Consider the following 21,178-nt stretch of genomic DNA (forward strand, 5'->3'; position numbering starts at 1 on the left):
TCCAATTAGTGATATTCTTGCACATAATCTCCGACGTAGTTGTATTAACAGCATAACCTGACAATGCCCCAAAATTCTTCTGCTAACTTTTCTACCCTAAGGATGGTATGAAAAGGGTCTGATGTATAAATTATTAAATCATTGCTTAGTTGTTGTACAGAAAAGGGACTTACCTAAGATTCTCGTCTAAGTAACTGGGCAAGTGGTTCGATATAAATATCAAACAAAAGAGGAGAAAGAGGGCACCCTTGCCTCGTACCTCAGGTAATCCTAAAACTCTCTGTCAGAGCTCCGTTAAATAAAATGTGTGCCAACGAGTTTGCATACATTCTCTGAAGAGTCAAAATAAAACACGGGCTAAACCGTAGAGCTGCCAAGACCTCTCACAAATATACCCAATAAGCCCGGTCAAAGACCTTGGGCACATCTATTGTGGCAACAGCTAATGGAGTCGAAGGCTCCATGGCCAGGTCGATGCACCCGATTAATTGCTGTGTGAGATAATGGATTTGGTGCTTAGTGACAAACCCTTTCTGATCTGGATGGATTAGTTGTGGAGCCAACTTATTATTATTATTATTATTATTAAGCTTGTAAAGGCCCTGGTTACTCCAACGGAGTGTCCCCACGCTAGGAGACCGTAGACAACGGTAACTGGCCCAGACCCTCCCCCCCCCCCCCAGTCCCATAGGCCCTAAGATACGAGAGGCCTGCTACCAGCCCCCAGGGGGAGAAAGAAAGAGCCAGGTTTTCAGTTCTTTTCAAAACATTGTCTCCGATGGACATGTCCTCAGTTCCATAGGTAGGTCATTCCAGGCCTTAGCAGCGAGAATACCAAAGGAACCAACTCCTGACCGAACCTTACGAAACTTGGGCACGATCAGCATTGTCCAAGAACCTCAAATTCCGAGTAGGTCTATAGGCAGTGAGTAGTGGGCGCAGATATCTCGGCCCTTTCTCGTTGAGGATCCTATGGCAGAAACATAACGCCTTAAAGGTGACTCTAGCCTGTATAGGGAGCCAGTGTAATTCCCTCAAGGCTGCCCCCACCAGTGCCCGCCAAGAGAAATTCAATATCAGCGGGGCTGATATTGATTTTCTGTTCAGATTTCTTCTGGTCACCCCTAGATAGAGGATGTTGCAATAATGAAATCAGGACGTGGCAAGGGCCTGCACAATGGTCCTTCTGGCGTCTAGTGGAAGTAAGTCCAGGATTTTACGCAACATTCTAAGAATGCCAAAGCAGGTACTGCCCACAGCTGATATCTGCTCTGTGTATGATAGGGTGCTGTCGAACCAGACTCCCAAATTCTTAACCTTAGCTTTGGGAGTCGGAGTAGGCCCCAGTTCCCCCAGCCACCACAAATGTGACCATATGGAGGGCTGCTTGCCAACTACCATCACCTCCGTCTTTCCTGCATTCAGTTGCAAGCAGCTGAACTTCATCCAGTTAGCAAGATTACTCAAGCAGGCCTTGAAATCCGATGCCGTTCCTGCCTCCTTCTGCTCCAATGTAACAACCAACTGAGTGTCATCGGCATATGACACCAATTTCACCCCATGTTTCAGCACAATGTCTGCCAGGGGGTGCATGTAAACATTGAATAGAGTAGGGCTAAGCACCGAGCCCTGTGGTACCCCTTGAGACAGAGGACACACCTTGGACTGAAAAGGGCGTTGTAAGACCTAGAAGGATCTATTCTGCAAGAAGTGTTTGATCCATTCCCATGAGCTGTCACCGACCCCGGCCTCCCACAACCGTTCTAACAGAAGGCCGTGGGAGACCGTGTCAAACGCAGCACTCAAGTCCAGTAGAAGCAGTGCGGTTGTCCTTCCTTCATCAGCTGCAATTTTCAAGGCCTCAGATGTCAAAAGTAAGGCCGATTCGGTACTGTGAAGCTTAGATAACCTACCTGCTAAAATACTAGCTCCCAAACTTCGGCCTCCGTAATTTGTGCTGCAGGAGACTCCCTTCCCATCTCCATAAGACCCCAGAGGATCTTATCCTGGAGCCACCCCTAAGACCTTCCAGGTCTGGAGTAATCTCCTCGGTATACAGCACGGAAAAGAGAGAGACCAGATGATCTTGCTTCACCACCCCATTTTGAGAGACGTCGCCCTGAGAGTTCATGATTAATTCCTTGAAATTATTCCGCGCCCGCTCTGATCTAGATTTCCAAGCTAGGAGTGCTCCTGCTCTCTCCCCATACTCAAAGACCTTCATGCTCTTGGCTTGACACCTATCCAGAAATGTCTTATCCAGCTTGAGCTTGAAATTTAGCTGGGCATCCTCTAGCCTCTTTCTCACTTGATCCCTCCCCTGGGGGGAACTTTGCACTTGCAGAGCAGCCTCCAACACCCCACTTTCCTGCTCTAGGTCAATACATTCCACTCTCTCTGCTCTATTCTTGGCATACCCCAGGTTTTGCATACATCCTTTTATGAAAGCTTTAAATGTATACCAGACTGTTGTGAGGTTAGCTGACCCAATATTGACCCCATATTGTCAGCAAAAAAATCATTGCTGATGTTTTCCAGAGTCAAGATGAAAATACTGCTAACCGCCATTGTAGTATTGTCAGGGGAGTTCTGGGAGGGCGGAAATGAAAGCTTCTACACAGAATAAAAAGACACTAGGCGTTAGGGTAAGGAAAATTCCTGCTACTCAGATAAGAGTGACCCCATCCCCTAATTCCTATTTAAGAGTGATGGTTGCAACAGCTCAAAATCAAAACATGCAAGGAGCGGATACAAATAATACGTACACTTCTATCACAAGTAGGGCTGGGTAAGAATGGGGACACTCGGTCATCAGCGCAGTCCTCCGTGCAGATTACTACTAGAAATAGGTTTGAGGTGCTAGCCTGTCTAGAAAGTCCAGGTGAGGTGGAGAAGTGCCCCAGGTGGATAAAGTCGCCACTCAGGAGTCTCCCGGCGAGATTGGCAGGGGGATAGGGTTGAGGTAGCAGGTATGCAGGAGGAGTCGCTATCCACCATACTACTGAGTCTAAGGACTGAGATTAAAAACAGTTTTGATGTTTCCGGGACCAATCAGTCTGGGATACAGGCCTCCTGTCTAGTCATTGAACCAAACATTAGATGAAGTGGCCACTCGATCTAAAGTGCTGGATGAAGAAGTGGCACTGGTTAAGCAAGATGAACAGAAAAGCGCAAGCGAAACCTCGCTGCTAATGAAACAAAATCAAGGCCTGAGGGAGGATCTAGAAAGGATCGAGAAACATTCAAGGTGGAATAACATCCGGATTCTGAATGTCTCAGAGATGGAGGAAGGGGCTGATATGAAGTGCTTTGTGGTTGCATTGCTCCGGGACACAGTTTTCAAGGACAAGTCAGATATTAACCTAGAACTTGAGATCCAAAGAGTGCACTGGGAACCATTTAAATTGTGGTGAATTTTCTTACTTATACAGTGAAGGAGAGCATCTCGGGCATAGCTCTGAAACGCGGCCTTGCACTAACAAAGATTACTCCTTCACTATTAGGTCAGATGTCTGTAAGGCCACTGATCAGTGGCAGTGGGAGCTTAGTAAAAGGTTGGAAAAGCTTCATAAATTAGGGGTTAAAGCAGCAGCTGCGGCCCGTGCAGGTAAGAGCTGTGGGGCAGTGGGATTTCAACAGACAACGATGAGGGAAAATGAATTATTTACTTAGTTTTTCCTCATTGTCGTCTGTTGAATCCCTCCCCCAATCCGGCCCCACCGCTCTTATCTGCACGGGCCGCAGCTGTAAAGCACATCTTAAGTTCCCAGTAATGCTGTGTATCATATGGAACAACCAGATGTTTAACTATAGCACTCCTGAAGAGGTGGATGGTCTGCTTGATACAATCAGGAAGTATAAACAGTAGAGGGCGGCGGAGAGATGGGATAGAGAGTGGCGGGATGTACCGGGTTTATGTGTTTTTAATTGTTTGTGTGTTTAGTATCGCCTCCCCGGGGAAGCCCAATGGCCTTTTTTAAATGCCAAATAGTAGAGGGAGGGTTCCTCAAGGGTGGGGTTGGGTGAGGGCACTGGGTGGGGAGCAACGGATTGTTGTTTTAATCGCTCTTATATATATAGGTGGTTTGTCCTAAAGACAATGGGGGAGGGTAAGGAGCTATGTTTTTTTAACATGGAATGTTAACGGTCTTAGATCAAAGGGAAGGCAGAGGCTGGTATCCCAATGTCTTGAAGAAAGTAGGGCCCACATAATAATTTTGCAGGAGACACATTTAACAGAAACAGAGCGTAGACAAATATATTCATAGTGTAGGTGGATGGAGAGTTACGCAGTTTCCAATCAAGTAGAAGTTTGTAAGGGCGTCGCCATTCTTTTGAAGAAAGGAGCAGGATTGGAGATGCTATCGTATAAAACGGATAGCTCCAGTAGATGGGTTTTGGGGGCTATAAGATGCTCTAACTATGAATTTGCTTGTGGGGGCCTTTATGGTCTGAATATGATGAGCTCACTTATCTCGCGACCCTGGAGTGGAGTTTGTTGGAGGCTGCATTACAGACAGTCTTGGGGGGAGACTCTAATGCTTTGCTTGAGCCTATCCTAGACAGATAAAACTAGGCAGGCACTAAGGAGTATGCTCTAAGATCTGGGGTCGGTCGATGTTGGTCGATGTGTGGCATCATCAAATGGGTTACACATTTCATAGTAAGAAATATGGCCATTTTTCTAGGCTTGACTATTTCTTTGTGGATACAGCAATAGCAGATAAGGTCAAAAGAATTAATCATTGGCCAGGGCACATCTCTGACCACTCACCTGTACCTATGGTTTTCCAGTGTCCTGCCTATAGGCAGAACCCTAGGTGGACGGTTAATTGTGCCCTTCTCCTTCACACAGGATTGGCTCAAGACAAATTCTCAGTTGCTGAACGTCATTGAGACGATTTTGAGATAGAGTTGAGTATTGTCGGTGTACTAATAGATCTTCATATTGTCACTGGTTAGTGCGGCCCACAATGGTGCATGGAGAGGTGGAAGGTGATGAAAGAAATGATGAAACCCTGGGGCAGTCCAAGGAGAGAGCGTGCCTGGGATGTGATAGTGGTTATCCGTATGAGTGGCAGCAGTTAGTGAGGTAGAACCTAAGCTATTACAGGACACCATGGTGTGGATCAGTGCTTCATGGATTACGGTCTCCGAGGCTGCAGAAACATTGAGTGGTAACATCAGGCGGGGTCTTTTCTGTCATTGATGAAGCCCGCTTGGTCGCCATTGAGTACGTTGTTCCTGCTGGTCTGTCCCAGTGGCTTGGTTGAGACAGCTTGCTCAGTAAAATAATATCTGAAGAATAAATAGGTGATTGGGTGGAAAATAGCAATCTTATGTGGATCCAGGGCTCATTTCAGAGCAGCGGCAGGATCTTTTCAGTCTTCAAGGGGTCTGGGTAGGTTTTGTGCCTGAGGGTGGCACTGACAGTGCTGGTCAATGGCGTGAGGGCATCTACTCCAGGAGATTAAATTACAGATGAAGGAACAATGCCGTCTCCGCAGGAGGAGCACTTGTGTGAGTAATTTGAAGGTGTTCCACTTGGGTGTGGAGCAGAGGAGCATGGGAGATGCACTGGATGTCTCTTTCATGTTGTCAGTGACCTGGTGTTTATTGTCTCAGTGAAGAAGTGATTGCTGGCACTGCATTTCTCTACTGTTGGTGGAATAACAGGGGCTGGTAATGAACTGTAGCTGTGCTTTATGGGTTTGAAGAGTTATTTGCCGCTGTTGGCTGTTGGCTGTTTTGCTGATAGGGGTCTTGTTGAAGATGGTCCTGCTTGTAGTGATGAGGTATCTGTGTGTGGAAAGTAGCACTTCTGAGTTGGGTGAGGGCAGCTTGGATATTGGCCCCTCTCCATTTATTTTCTTGTCGGAGTAATCAGAAAAGTTGCATCAAACTTCTATGAACATAATCACTTTCAAAAACCTGCAGTAGACACAATGCATTAAACTCCTGCACTCAGTGTTAAAGGGAAAAAAGAATACATTTTAACGAGAACACATTTTTAGCAGTTGTTTTATGGAACAACACTGGGTGAACCTGGAGGTCTCCCATTAGCAGAGCAGTGTGTAAATAAATATTTAAATGCATTTCATGTGACATAAGTGTAATGCAAGTTAAATGCCATCCTATTAAATATATACTTTATTGTGTTTTTTCTTTTTGTTTCCTGTTTCATTCTCCTTTCATTTTCTTTATACCCATTTCCTTATTCTTTTTCTTTTTTTGTTTTTTGCCTCCTTCTCTCAATCTTTTCTCTTTGTTTCCTTGCTCTGTCATTCATATCTATCTTGTCATTTTCTTTCTTTTTTCTCCGTTACCATCATCTACCTTCCATCATCTTTTCTGTTTCATTCCCTGTCCCTTGGTTTCTCCTCCTTCTCCAGGATGCTTCAATAATATCTCCATCAGCTTCTTCTCCCAGCAGAAAGTCCTCTTCTGCAAAGTCTGCAAGACGATGGATCCACTGCCCGATGCCGCCCTGGCCTTCTCTTGGACAGTTAATGGTTTACCACCCCGGAAGGACGCTATACTAGGAAACTCTGGAGCTCGGGTTCTTCTAGACCTGGGAAGTAAGGAAGACTGGGGGAGATGGAGGTGCTCATCGCTGGAGAACCCAACCTGGCAGACAGAGTATTGCTACGAGCCCACCGACAACTACGACTACCACCCCCCCGCGGATATAGAAACTGAAGGCGGTAAGCAACCAGCAAGGATTGCTACATCAGAGAAGTAGATTACTGAAAAAAGCACTCCCTTAGAGGTGTCAAAAAGGTTCCTTTTTACCCATTTAATCGCTGGGCCATTAGAGGTTCTATCGAATGAACATCCAATCTATAGTGGACCTTCTCACAGCCCCTTTCAGAAAGGCAGAGCATGTGTAAAGAGGGCGGATGGACAGTGTGATTGATAAATGGAGAAGTGAGAGAGCATATTGTGTCTGAGTCAAGTCTATGACCACTATGTGCCTGAAGCCATGGGGAGAAAAAGCGTGTCTTTTGCTTTCTCGCCCTAAGTGCGCCGGGTATGCCTAGACGTAGGTCCTGGGCTCACTGTGCCACTGGAATCAAGCTATCCTGGCTGAAGAGGGGTGAAACCCCGAAACCGGTTCTAGGATGCTTGTTTCCGGTCCAGGGAGGACCTGGCTTGGCAGTTCGGGCTGGACTGTTCCCATGAGGCACAGGGTCAAGACTGATTTGCATATGGCCGGGTCTAAACTGGGGTGGCATGGTGAGCAAAAGAATGATGGATTTAACCCAGATCTCTTGACTGGGGGAGAATGTTTTGATTTTTTCTGCATTCCGTCCATCAATTGTGTGTCTTTTGCATGGGGAGAAAAAAGAGCGGCCAGCCGAAGGGTTGAGGACAAGCAAAGGTGGAGCTTTTGGGAATCACAGGTCTTCTCTTCCCACTGGTGGGTCAATTTAAAATGTTAAAACCCCAAAGTAAGCAGATGAGGGGTTTACTCTTTATTCAGTTTAGACCCCACTTCCTACATACTTGAACCTCAACTAGATGAGAAATTGAGAAAAATGGATTCCCAGTCAGAATCCCTGAAAGATCCCCAGTTAACAAAGTTCAACGCAGCATTCCTGAGTCGCCGGGCATTCCACCGCAGAGCATTTACCATCCTATGCGCCAGTGACTGCTGAGTCGTAGGGCATTCCACCGCAGAGCATTCACCATCATATGCGCCAGTGGCTGCTGAGTCGTAGGGCATTCCACCGCAGAGCATTTACCATCCTATGCGCCAGTGACTGCTGAGTCGTAGGGCATTCCATCGCAGGGCATTCACCATCATATGCGCCAGTGGCTGCTGAGTCGTAGGACATTCCACCGCAGAGCATTCACCATCATATGGGCCAGTGACTGCTGAGTCGTAGGACATTCCACCGCAGAGCATTCACCATCATATGGGCCAGTGACTGCTGAGTCGTAGGGCATTCCACCGCAGAACATTCACCATCATATGAGCCAGTGACTGCTGAGTCGTAGGGCATTCCACCGCAGAGCATTTACCATCATATGAGCCAGTGACTGCTGAGTCGTAGGGCATTCCACCGCAGAGCATTCACCATCATATGCGCCAGTGGCTGCTGAGTCGTAGGGCATTCCACCGCAGAGCATTCACCATCATATGAGCCAGTGACTGCTGAGTCATAGGGCATTCCACCGCAGAGCATTTAACATCCTATGCGCCAGTGACTGCTGAGTCGTAGGGCATTCCACCGCAGAGCATTCACCATCATATGCGCCAGTGGCTGCTGAGTCGTAGGACATTCCACCGCAGAGCATTCACCATCATATGGGCCAGTGACTGCTGAGTCGTAGGACATTCCACCGCAGAGCATTCACCATCATATGGGCCAGTGACTGCTGAGTCGTAGGGCATTCCACCGCAGAGCATTCACCATCATATGAGCCAGTGACTGCTGAGTCGTAGGGCATTCCACCGCAGAGCATTTACCATCATATGCGCCAGTGACTGCTGAGTCGTAGGGCATTCCACCGCAGAGCATTCACCATCATATGCGCCAGTGGCTGCTGAGTCGTAGGGCATTCCACCGCAGAGCATTCACCATCATATGAGCCAGTGACTGCTGAGTCGTAGGGCATTCCACCGCAGAGCATTTAACATCCTATGCGCCAGTGACTGCTGAGTCGTAGGGCATTCCACCCCAGAGCATTCACCATCATATGCGCCAGTGGCTGCTGAGTCGTAGGACATTCCACCGCAGAGCATTCACCATCATATGGGCCAGTGACTGCTGAGTCGTAGGGCATTCCACCGCAGAGCATTTAACATCCTATGCGCCAGTGACTGCTGAGTCGTAGGGCATTCCACCGCAGAGCATTCACCATCATATGTGCCAGTGGCTTCTGAGTCGTAGGACATTCCACCGCAGAGCATTCACCATCATATGGGCCAGTGACTGCTGAGTCGTAGGACATTCCACCGCAGAGCATTTACCATCATATGGGCCAGTGACTGCTGAGTCGTAGGGCATTCCACCGCAGAGCATTCACCATCATATGAGCCAGTGACTGCTGAGTCGTAGGGCATTCCACCGCAGAGCATTTACCATCATATGAGCCAGTGACTGCCTTGCGCTGAAATCTCCACCAAGCACAGGCTTATTTTTTTATTTATTTGCCACCCTTCCTTCCTACAACCACTTTCCTGTGCTTTGTGTGTGGAGTTGGAAGGGTGACATCCAAGCTAAGTAGGGAGAGGCAAACAGTGAAGCTGTTGTGAAACCATATTCAATGGCCTGTCTCCACCACTTTATTAAGGGCCCCCCCGTCCCCCTAGACTCCTATTCTTTTTTTTAGGTCTCGCCTGACCCAGCGCATGCGCTGGTCTGGCGAGACTTATTGAGAGGGCTCCAAAAAGTGCTACCAGGCCAGCCTAGAGCTACAGTGCATGTGCGCGGGCGCGCGTGCCGGGCTATACCGCGATTACTTTCACTTTCGCGGCCGCTTTGATGTTTGATAGTGATCGTGATCGCGATCACTTTCGCGGCCGCAGGGCCGCTTTGCATCGCCAATAGGTCTCGCTTTTGGGACCTTATAAGTATTTAGTTATGCAACTGTTGCATGGCTCAGCACTTATATTGTCCCAAAGGCGAGACCTATTGGCTATGCCAATGCTTGTTTAATTATTAGGTCTGATGTTAACCAAGACCTTTTGATTTCGCTATAAAGATGATGGACCTGATTCACAAACTGCACGTTGTAGTGCGTTTGGTAGTATTACAAAACCTACTACAAAGTGTACGTTTTGCCTGTATTTATATGTGTGGAGTTCTCCGCCCCGACTGCAGATTCTCTGCACATGTAAATACAGATTTTAGTAGTAAATGTTGGAGGTACACGGGAATGAGTGGCAAAAGTGGCAAAGGTACTATGAAAGGAGATGGGACTAGGGAGTAATAAAAGTGGTTTAGGGTGAGTCAGGGAAGGGGTTTAGGGAGGGATGTCATCCCCCACCCATAACTAAGGATCTGATTTATATATTGGCAGAGTGGGTACGCCGTTGCAACAGTAACTAGGTTTCCTCCCTGCCAATACAGTGGTCTGTCCGCCAAGTTTAATTGTGGGCAGACTTTAAGTTTGGCCACGCTGGAGACTACTCTGTCTCTGCCATGGCCAAACTTCTCTGACGGCCCTTGGGAGTAACAGCCATCTGAGAAATGGCTACATGTCCACCCGCCCGATTAGATGGGCTGACATGGAGTCATTTTGATACTGTTTCCTACCACCAGGTAAAACCTGGCAAACAGAAACAGTAAAAACATCATAATGCCCACCCCTCCACGGGAGAAGCCTTCCATGGCGAGGTGAGCATTGCTTTTTTTTCCAGAAGGAAAATCCTGTTTTGGCATTTTCTTTTTGAAAAGAAAAAATACTGTTTGCTACAAGGCTGCGTCCTTCTGACGCAGCCCCGTAGCAGACAGTAAAATGCATCTGGCATGAACCGCTGTGACGGCGGTTCCTTACAGTGCCTTAATAAATGACCACCTGCTTCTTACTTGGAACTTGTGAATACCAAAAGTAATAAACATACTGCAAAGTGAAAATATACTCAAAAGTGTAAATTCTTTTTGTGATTCAGGCCCCCTATGTATAAAGCACTTATAGGGGTTTTCAACCAGCCCTCTTCATCCATCGGTCTGTTATTGTGTCATTCACATTTTTCTTCTGCCCGCTACTGCATACAGCATGGGGCAATGGTTCAGCCCACTTCGGTTTTTCGCTAACTTCACTGTGCGTGACTGCATTCTTCCTGTTCACAAGGAGCAGATCCACCCACAAAGTAGTTCGCTTAAGTGCCAGGGACTACTATGGCAAAGCATATTTTTGAGACCAAAATCTATTTTAGTTTTTAGCCAATTTTTTTATACTGATGAAGCCCAGCAGCTTTCCAAACAAAAAAGTTTTGCAAAATCCATGACCAAATGAATTGGCAAAGCCAAAAATTCTGGTGGCCATGGACTGACCTATTTGCTTTGCCTAATGCTTGTTTACCTTGCTGTGCCTCCTTCCACCTCTCGGTCCTCCTGTTTCCCCCCCCTATTTTTTTATTTCACTGCCTGCACCTCCTATGTTGTGTTATCCCACGGTATGGTGCAAGGGGTTAAATGGTCGTCAGCGAGGAGGCAGCAACATTAAGACAGCTTGCCACCTCAAACATGTGAGGCTGAGCAGAAATTTGAAGCAACCATCCTTACAGGACTGTTTCTTTTCTCTGCAGATGCTGAATCAGAGGCCTCCTGGAAGTCACTCGTCAAAGTCCTGATGGTGGGAGGTGCTGTTCTAGTCCTCCTCCTAGTGGCCATTTTGTTTGCCTGTTATTTCAAGAGGAAGTCGGCGCAGAGGTGAGAAGGAACCATCGCCCAATAATCACAGCCCACTACTGTTCATTATAGCAAAAAAGGCCACTTTATTAAGACAGTTGAAAATTTCCCAATCGCAAAATATAAACAATATGACATCATAAAATAACTTATATTGTTTTTCCACAAAAATCCCCAAACATTTTCCAACCAACTCAATCAAAACTTCTATAATACACCCCCTGTCATTGTAAACCCCAACTTTTCTCTTCCCCACCCCTGCGTTCAGTCATTTCCCCCCCAGCTCCCTAGGAGTGGGTAAGGCCGCTCCAGATTTACCCCCTCCAAAACGCCTTATTAAATAAGGAAAAATTGGGAAACTTCAAAACCGCCCTAGAGTGGCAAGGAACAATTCTCTTTCTTTTTTTATTAGGGTAGGAGGGTGGGACAACGGGAAAACACCCCAGGGCACTGCTGACGCAAGTGCCTTCCTGCCAAATGCCACCTCTATTTATAGACTCCTGAAACCCTCCCCTCCTACCTAACTAACTGCACCTGACCCTTCGCGCGGCCGTTCGATTGCGCGAAAGAGCCCAGGTGGAGACCGGCTCGTGCCCTGCTCCACCTGGGTTCCCAATGATGAGGAGCAAGGGGGGGTCAAGGTTCACTCGTTAGTGTAAACCTACTGACTTGCACAACACTATAGAAGACACTGCCCGTTGTTTTCGGCTCAATTGTCAGGCTAGAAAATCCCTTAACCCCTTCCATGCGGCGCGGATTCCCCCGCGGTGCTGACCGTTGCTTGCGCGGGCGTGGTCATGACGGAACGGTTCCGTCATGAGCACAGCTCAACCGACGCTCATGACGGAACCGTTCCGTCATGAGCACCGAAGGGGTTAAGAGAAGATGCATTTAAAAAGAACTTTGCATAATGTTACAAAGTCCCAAGACCAAATGCTGAAAATCAAAGGCCATTGTGTTCTTTCTGAATAATCTTAATTAAAACTAAATATTATTAAAAAAAATACTGAATTTGCCGTACCATTAATAGAATAAAAACCTTATAAAAACCCTTTTTTTTAATTTTTAGAAATCAGATAATAGAGAAACCTAGGGTAAGGGTGAGTCGGTATTTCAGGCAAGCATTCTGAATGATGTTAGAAGGCAAAACATTACACCGTTCCTATTTTTCTTGTCGAATTATAATTGTCATTCTTATAAACGCCATTTGAAGAGTGATCGGTGGAATAGAAGCGTGTATATAATGTCCCACCAGCAGGCGCGCAATGCACATTGGGCTCAAAGGGCTTCAGCCCCCCTAACTCCCCCCATCGTGTGTGTCAGCCGGGCTGAGACAGCTTCCCTGGTACACACACAGCCGCACCGAGTGCTTCACAGCTCTTTAAAAGACCATTTACTTGCTAACAAGGCTTTGTTGTGTTTTCACCCCTTCTTAGAGCCCCTGCATCTCCACTCTGCCTATTGGTGGAAGAATTAGCCCACCCCCCGACATTTTTTCTTCGCCCCCTGAAATTTGGCTCTAGTTGCGCCTCTGCCCACCAGCTAGAAGTCTCCTCAGTTTTCCAGAAGCTCACTTACCTGTCCCGGGTTAGTTTAGCACCTAAAGATGGGCACAGATCTCAGCAGCCCAGAGCCACAGAGAGGAAATCGAGCAGGGACAGAGTTGCCTGATTGGATGAAACTAGAGCTGTCTGCCACAGCATAGCTTATGCGATCTGATTGCACTCTCTGGTGTGCCTCACTTGCAGGCTGGACCAGCACAATAGCTGCATGAACCCTCTAGTGTGCCATACTGGCTGGGGACAGCAGCACAGGAGCTGCCTGGGCTTCCTTGTGTGCCACATGTGCTTGCAGGAGCAGCACAGGAGCTGTCAGTGCTCTCTGGTGTGCCGCACACACAGGTGGGAGGACCACTGGAGTTGCCTGCGTTCTCTGGTGTGCCGTGCATGCTGGCCGGAGCAGCACAGGAGCTGGCTGAGCTCTCTAGTGTGTCATAAGTGCTTGCGGAAGCAACTCATGAGCTGTCAGAGCTCTCTCCTGTGCCGCACATGGTAGTGAGAGCAGCACAGGAGCTACCTGTTCTCTCTTTGGTGCCCCACACACTGGTGGGAGCAGCACAGGAGCTGTCTGCGTTCTCTGGTGTGCCATGCATGCTGGCGGGAGCAGCACAGGAGCTGGTTGAGCTCTAGTGTGCCACAAGTGCTTGCGGGAGCAGGGCATGAGCTGTCAGTGCTATCTGATGTACCGCATGGAGGGACAGTATAGTTTGGTATATATTAGTACCAGTTTATGAATATTGAGTAACTGCGTTGCTATTAACAAGGACAATATAATACATTGCAGTTCCGATTTATTGGACTCTGAATAACTCGGTACTGTGGATGTGATTTACTGTGTGTATCCAATCTATTGTATACTACCTGACCATTTCGTTACTGTACTGTACCATTAACTCGGGTCTGGTAGTCCTTCGGGTATCCCCATTGATACGTAGCATATGCTGGTGGGAGCAGCACAGGAGCTGTCTGCGTTCTCTGGTGTGCTGCACACACTGGTGGGAGCAGCACAAGAGCTGTCTGCATTCTCTGGTGTGCATTGCATGCTGGCGGGAGCATCACGGGAGCTGGCAGAGCCCTTTAGTGTGCCACAAGTGCTTGCAGGAGCAGCATATGAACTGTCAGTGCTCTCTGATGTGCCGCATACATCCTGGGAGGACCTGGCTTGGCAGTTCGGGATGGACTGTTCCCATTGGGTGCAGGGTCAAGACTGATTTGCATATGGCTGGGTTCAAACTGGAATGGCATGGGGGAGCAAAAATATCGATGGATTTAGGGCCATATCTCTGTACTGCGGTGAATGTATGACATTGTTCTGCATTCTGTCCATCAACTGTTGTTTTTGCATTTGTCAGCCCGAGTGGGACGGGTATGCCCAGACGTGGGTCCTGTGCTCTCCATGCCACTGGAATCAAGCTATCCTGGCTGAAGAGGGGTGAAACCCCGAAACCGATCCTAGGATGCTTGTTTCCAGTCCTGGGAGGGCCTGGCTTGGCAGTTCGGGCTGGACTGTTCCCATGAGGCACAGGGTCAAGACTGATTTGCATATGGCTGGGTTCAAACTGGAATGGCATGGTGAGCGAAAAAACGATGGATTTAGTCCCAGATCTCTGCACTGGGATGAATGTATGACATTGTTCTGCATTCTGTCCATCAACTGTTGTCTTTGCACACATGCTGGTGGGAGCAGCACAGGAGCTGCCTGTGCTATATTGTGTGTCACACATGCTTATGGGAGTAGCACAGGAGCTGCCCAAACTCTCTTGTGTGTTTCTCCTAATGGTGGGAACAGCACAGAAGTTGACTGTGCTCTCTGGTGTGTCACACACACTGGTGGGAGCAGCACAGGTGCTGCTCTCCTGTGCTACACACAATAGTGGGAGCAGCACAGAAGCTGCCTGTGCTCTCGGGTGTGCCCCACACACTGATGGGAGTAGCACAGGAGCTGCCTGCATTCTCGGGTGTGCAGCACACAGTGGTGGGAGCAGCACCAATGCTGTCTGCATTCTCTGGTGAGCCGGGCACACTGGCGGCACAGCCCAGGAGCTGGCTGAGCTCTCTAGTGTGCTGCAAGTGCTTGCAGAAGCAGTATATGGCTGTCCGTGCTCTCTGATGTGCCGCATTCGCAGGTGGGAGCAGCACAAAAGCTGCCTGTGCTTTCTGGTGTGCTGCACACACAGGTGGGAGCAGCACAGGAGCGGCCACACTTTCTGGTATGCTTCCCATGATGGTGGGAACAGCATAGCTGCTGCCTGCTCTCTGTGGTGTGCCGCACACAATGGTGGGAGCAGCACATGAGCTGCTTGTGCTCTCTGGTGTGTTGTGGGCGCTGGTGGGAGCAGCACAAGAGCTGCCTGCGGTCTATGGTGTGCCGTGCATGGTGGTGGGAGCAGCAGAGGAGCTCTTTGGTGTGCTTCTCATGCAGGTGGGAACAGCACAGAGATGTCTGCGCTGTCTGGTGTGCTGCACACACTGGTAGGAGCAGCACAGAGCTGCCTGTGCTCTCTTTTGTGCCTTGGGCGCTTTGCAATGTGTTAGGAGCAGCATTGCCACTAGAGTGTGCAGAATAGGATTGAGATGGTGGGGGAACTTAGCTGGTCTCTGAGAAGTTGCTCTATGTTATGTTATGTTAATGTAACTTATTGAGCGCACAAATTCCCGGAGGTGTCTTGGTGCTGAAAAAAATAGAAAGCCCAAAAGATCAGTTACCTAGTTCTGGAATAGCCATGTCTTAAGACCCTTTCTAAATGAGGCTAGTGAACTCGCAGATCTGATATGCAGTGGAAGCATATTCCATAGTTTGGTCGCACCGTATCCAATGCTTCAGCCCCCCCAGCTAGAAGTGCGAATCCAGGGAACCATCATAAGCCTGGCACCAGTACAGCGTAACTGTCTGCCAGGATGACACCATGAGAAGATATTTTTTAGGAACACGGGTCCCGTATTGTTCAAGGCCTTGTATGCTAAGCATAGCGTCTTAAACTTGACGCAACTTGCTACAGGAAGCCAGTGAAGTCTCCGGATATCCTTAGAAACTGACTTGTACTTAGGGAGATTTAATAGGAGTCTTGCGGCTGCATTTTGTACCATCTGCAGTGTTTTTTATGTTGTTTCTGCATATTCAGATACAGTCCGTTGCAATAGTCTAACTGTGATAGCACCAGTGCAGTTACAACCGTCCTCCTAGAATCGATCGGGATATATGGAAGAACCTTCTTCAGTTTCTTAATCAAATAAAAAGTGGCAGAAACAGTAGCATTAGTTTGCTGAGAGTAGGCTAGTTTGTTATCAATCAGTCAAGATTTTTTGCTTTTTCTACTGGTTTTGGTAGTTCTCTCATCTTGATAGGCCACCAAAGGCCGTCCCATCTCGGTTGGAGATTACCAAAGATCACTATTTTGGTTTCCTCCTAATTACGTTTGAGACACTGCTTCCCCATCCAACTGTTAATTTCCAACATACAATTTTGAAATTGCAATGCAGGGGAGACTTGATGTTTATACGCAGCTACCACAATCTGTGTGTCGTCGGCATACGATGTTAAACTGATACCGAAATGCTGGATCAGAGGAGCCAGTTCCGATATGTATATGTTAAAAAGGGATGGGCTAAGCGACGAACCCTGTGGAACCCCACAAGGTAGAACAAAGGGGTTGATTTAAAATGATCCAGGGTCACTGTTTGTCTTCTTTCTGTCAGAAAAGACGAAAGCAGGGACAATTCCAAACCCTTAACCCCTAACTTTTCCAAATGCAGTTGTAGCAAACTATGGTCAACAGTATCAAATGCTGACGACAGATCAAGGAGGATCAGGGCAGCGGCACCACCTCTATCCATCACTGTCCTAAGCTCCTTGGTGACCTTGATCAAGGCAGTCTCCGTACTATGTTCCGGACGAAAGCCGAATTGGGAGGAATCAAGTAAATCATTTTCTTGGACAAATTGAGTTAACTGTTTATTCCTGATATTCTCCACCATCTTAGCTGGAAAGGGCAGCCTGGCGATAGGACCGTAATTGCTTGGGATCGATGCGTTCAGGTTCGTTTTTTTTATCAATGGAAGGATCGACGCATCCTTCCATAAAGCAGGGAAAATTCCATAGGTGAACATGGTATTAAAAATTTCTGTTAGAATAGGACTCACCTCCTTAGCTATAACTCTCAGTACTGCGGAGGGACAGGGGTCCAAAGGGGACCCAGATTTAATTTCCTTAATAAGTTTTTCCACTGACTCACTTGCTACCTGGGAGAAACCCTAAAGAATGTTTTTTCCAGGATTGATGTTAGGGATATTCTCGACTCGCTCGTGAGTGAGGGTGACCTCAAAAGAGTCATAGATATCATTGACTTTATTCGTAATGGTGCTAGCAATATCATCTCAGATGCGTTGATTGCTTTCTGTGGCCTTTTTTATAGTAGGCCTGGGCGGTGAACTTCGCTCCGTTCGCGGAGTTTGCGGAGTTTTCTGCACTCTGCCGAGCTCGCAGAGTGCAGAAATCTCCGCTTCACGATGTGCAGCAGAGTTTTTCCCCGCTCGCGAATGGTAAGTTCACGATCGCTAACGGTAAATTCGTGAGCGTGAGCTGCCGCTCGGGTAGAATTTCTGGCCGAGCGGCAGGAATACCATCACAAACTGCAGTTCGCACTGTACTCCGCCATTCGCAGAACTTCGCGGAGTTTTTTTGTAACTGTGCGGAGTTCCGCGTAGCTAAACTCCACAAACTATGCCCAGGCCTTTTATTAGGCAGAGAGGTGAGCTTCTCTACTACTCCAAACAATTCTTTGGTTGAATTCTTAGCTCTCGCAATCTGCCTGGTAAAAAAGGTCCCTTTTTCTCTACATGTCCTAATGGATATCCAGGAGGCGATATTTGAGGATCTGGGCTACCTCTGATGTCGTGAGGGAGAGCGCCCCGGGACAGTGCCAGTGTACGAGAGGAATTCTGGTTGCTCCTTTACTGTGCCCACACAATACACCATACTGGGTGCCTGTTTTCTCCCTTCCCTTAGAGTCCGGATCAGTGCTGGGCTTGGAACTAAAAGCAGCCCTGACAAATTTTATAAGACCACCACTCATTCTGCGCGTAGTGAGCAAGCCTGACCACTGCAAGGGGTTTCTTGGGGGGGTTCTTCCTCCAAGAAGTTTGTGAAAATAATTGCAAATATGATGCGCTTTACAACACAATTTTGTTATAGAACCTAGTCCAATCATTGACTGGATGAATGGAGTTTGCAGACTTGGCTGCGTAGCTCAACGAATGAATGAATAGTTAAATGAGTGAGGAGTACTTTCTTCAATAAAATATCACCCTCCCCCAAACTACCACCACCAATCCTTGTGAAACAGGCTTAGTTCAGGTGTATTTACCACAGCACACTAATTTAGCGCCTCCAAGAATTAGGCTTTGATGTACAATAGGAACGAGAACAAGATAACTATGTAGTGGCAGAATTACTCAACCTGAAACCAGGAAAGCCTGCACTATTCCCAGCTTTCACCTGACCACGTTGTGTGATCCTAGACATTTACATTTTTCACAGTGCCACCTTTTGCTTCATCATCACATGAGAGCAACTTGAAATACATCAGTTTAGGATGTGCGCTGCTTAAAATCAAAAACTATAGTTAGTCCATCTATAGTAACACCCATGGCCACATATAAGGGGCAAAAGACAACTGACTTCCCTCTTGCTTTACTACTAATGACATAATTGCTAGGGAAGTGCTTCTGTAGGGGCATGATTAGAATCACTTCTAACAATTTTAATTCAATGTTATGGTTTAATTCCATATACTAAGCTGTCTCAATATATCAGAAAAATGCAATTAAAGGGATTAGCAGGACAAAGAATCCTTATTGGTCCCACTGAGTTTGCTCTGATGAAAGGCGTTCAAGGCACTTACATTCACTCACATGATCTGCATGGGACCAACAGTTTTAGTGGAAAAGGTTCAATTACTTTCAGATTATAAATATGTGATCAGTTCTTCTATATCTAGTAGATGTTGTCCTATTAGGGAGAGAGGGGAGCAGTGCCTCGGACCCTTGGTGTGGCTCTGTTAGACTCACTAGCCCCAAGGACTGGGGCTGGGTGTTGTCATTTGCCACTGGGGAACAACCTTTACAACGCAACTTTTACAACGCACTACCTTTACAACGCATTTTTTACAACGCATAATCCATTACAACGCATGACATTACAACGCATGACACTACAACGCATTTTTAAAAACTACCTTTACAACGCATTCCATTACAACGCATACTACCATTACAACGCATACCATTACAACGCATAATATTACACTACACTATCCAACACTTACCCTACTGTTGCACCCCCTGGAGTTAGAATAGTAATTTTTACCCCTATACTATCCAACACTTACCCTACTGATGCACCCCCTGGAGTTAGAATAGTAATTTTTACCCCTATACTATCCAACACTTACCCTACTGATGCACCCCCTGGAGTTAGAATAGTAATTTTTACCCCTATACTATCCAACACTTACCCTACTGATGCACCCCCTGGAGTTAGAATAGTAATTTTTACCCCTATACTATCCAACACTTACCCTACTGATGCACCCCCTGGAGTTAGAATAGTAATTTTTACCCCTATACTATCCAACACTTACCCTACTGTTGCACCCCCTGGAGTTAGAATAGTAATTTTTACCCCTATACTATCCAACACTTACCCTACTGTTGCACCCCCTGGAGTTAGAATAGTAATTTTTACCCCTATACTATCCAACACTTACCCTACTGTTGCACCCCCTGGAGTTAGAATAGTAATTTTTACCCCTATTCTATCCAACACTTACCCTACTGTTGCACCCCCTGGAGTTAGAATAGTAATTTTTACCCCTATACTATCCAACACTTACCCTACTGTTGCACCCCCTGGAGTTAGAATAGTAATTTTTACCCCTATACTATCCAAAACTTACCCCACTGTTGCACACCCTGGAGTTAGAATAGTAATTTTTACCCCTATACTATCCAACACTTACCCTACTGTTGCACCCCCTGGAGTTAGAATAGTAATTTTTACCCCTATACTATCCAACACTTACCCTACTGTTGCACCCCCTGGAGTTAGAATAGTAATTTTTACCCCTATACTATCCAACACTTACCCCACTGTTGCACCCCCTGGAGTTAGAATAGTAATTTTTACCCCCTATACTATCCAACACTTACCCTACTGTTGCACCCCCTGGAGTTAGAAAAGTAACTTTTACCCCTATACTATCTAATACTTACCTTAAATGTAATTTAATATTATGCGTTGTAATGGTATGCGTTGTAAAGGTAGTATGCGTTGTAATGGAAATGCGTTGTAAAGGTATTTTTTAAAAATGCGTTGTAGTGTCATGCGTTGTAATGTCATGCGTTGTAATGGATTATGCGTTGTAAAAAATGCGTTGTAAGTGCATGCGTTGTAAAAGTGTGCGTTGTAACGTCATACATCCTTTGCCACTACTTTCCTATCCTAGTGTCTCCCGGTGAAACAGTCCTGCCAGCAGGCCCTCAGCTTGGACTCCCTGAGATTCACAAACCACATGGTGCACCAGTGTGTTTTTTTAATAAGGGCCACACTACTGTGTTCTTCATGGGCCTGAACTGGGGCCATCCCTTCAGGTAGCGCGGTGTCTGCAGGACCCCTCTCTTGTACTAATGCATAACGGTCCTGCGGGGCCCAGTTTTCCTCTCCTCTCCCAGTGCCACAGAGGAGAGTCTCATCCTCGGACCCACCCCCTCCGCCTGGGACGACTCCTGGTGGCCGACCACGCTGGGAGCAGCACCGACACCCACGGACCACGCACGCAACCTAGGATTCATCCTCGACTCCTCCCTCTCCATGTCGAAGCAGGTCAACGCCATCTCCTCCTCCTGCTACAACACCCTCCACATGCTTCGAAAGGATCTTCAAGTGGATCCCGACCGAAACAAGAAAAACAGTGACACAGGTACTCGTCAGCAGCAGGCTGGACTACGGCAACGCACTCTATGCAGGAATCCCGGCCAAACACCTACGACGACTCCAACGCATCCAAAACGCCTCCGCCCGACTGACCCTCAACGTCCCCCGCCGCAACCATATCACCCCCCACCTGAGAGACCTATACGGCTCCCCGTCGACAAGAGGATCACCTTCAAGCTCCTCACCCACGCACACAAAGCACTCCACAACACCGAACCAGCCTACCTGAACAGCAGACTCAGCTTTTACACCCCCACCCGCCAGCT

General features: G+C 47.3%; 1 protein-coding gene across 1 annotated transcript in view; it reads left to right on the forward strand.

The window, feature by feature from the left end:
- LOC146869768 (uncharacterized) overlaps positions 1 to 21,178 on the forward strand; it is a 150,479-nt gene that overhangs the window by 29,620 nt on the left and 99,681 nt on the right. Inside the window, exon 3 of the mRNA XM_085614510.1 lies at positions 6,393 to 6,704. Within this exon, the coding sequence (XP_085470636.1) occupies positions 6,393 to 6,704 (312 nt within the window). The remainder of the gene's footprint in view (positions 1 to 6,392; positions 6,705 to 21,178) is intronic.

This window comes from Triturus cristatus, chromosome 1_1 (genome assembly GCF_964204655.1).
Source record: "Triturus cristatus chromosome 1_1, aTriCri1.1, whole genome shotgun sequence".
Lineage (NCBI taxonomy): Eukaryota > Metazoa > Chordata > Amphibia > Caudata > Salamandridae > Triturus > Triturus cristatus.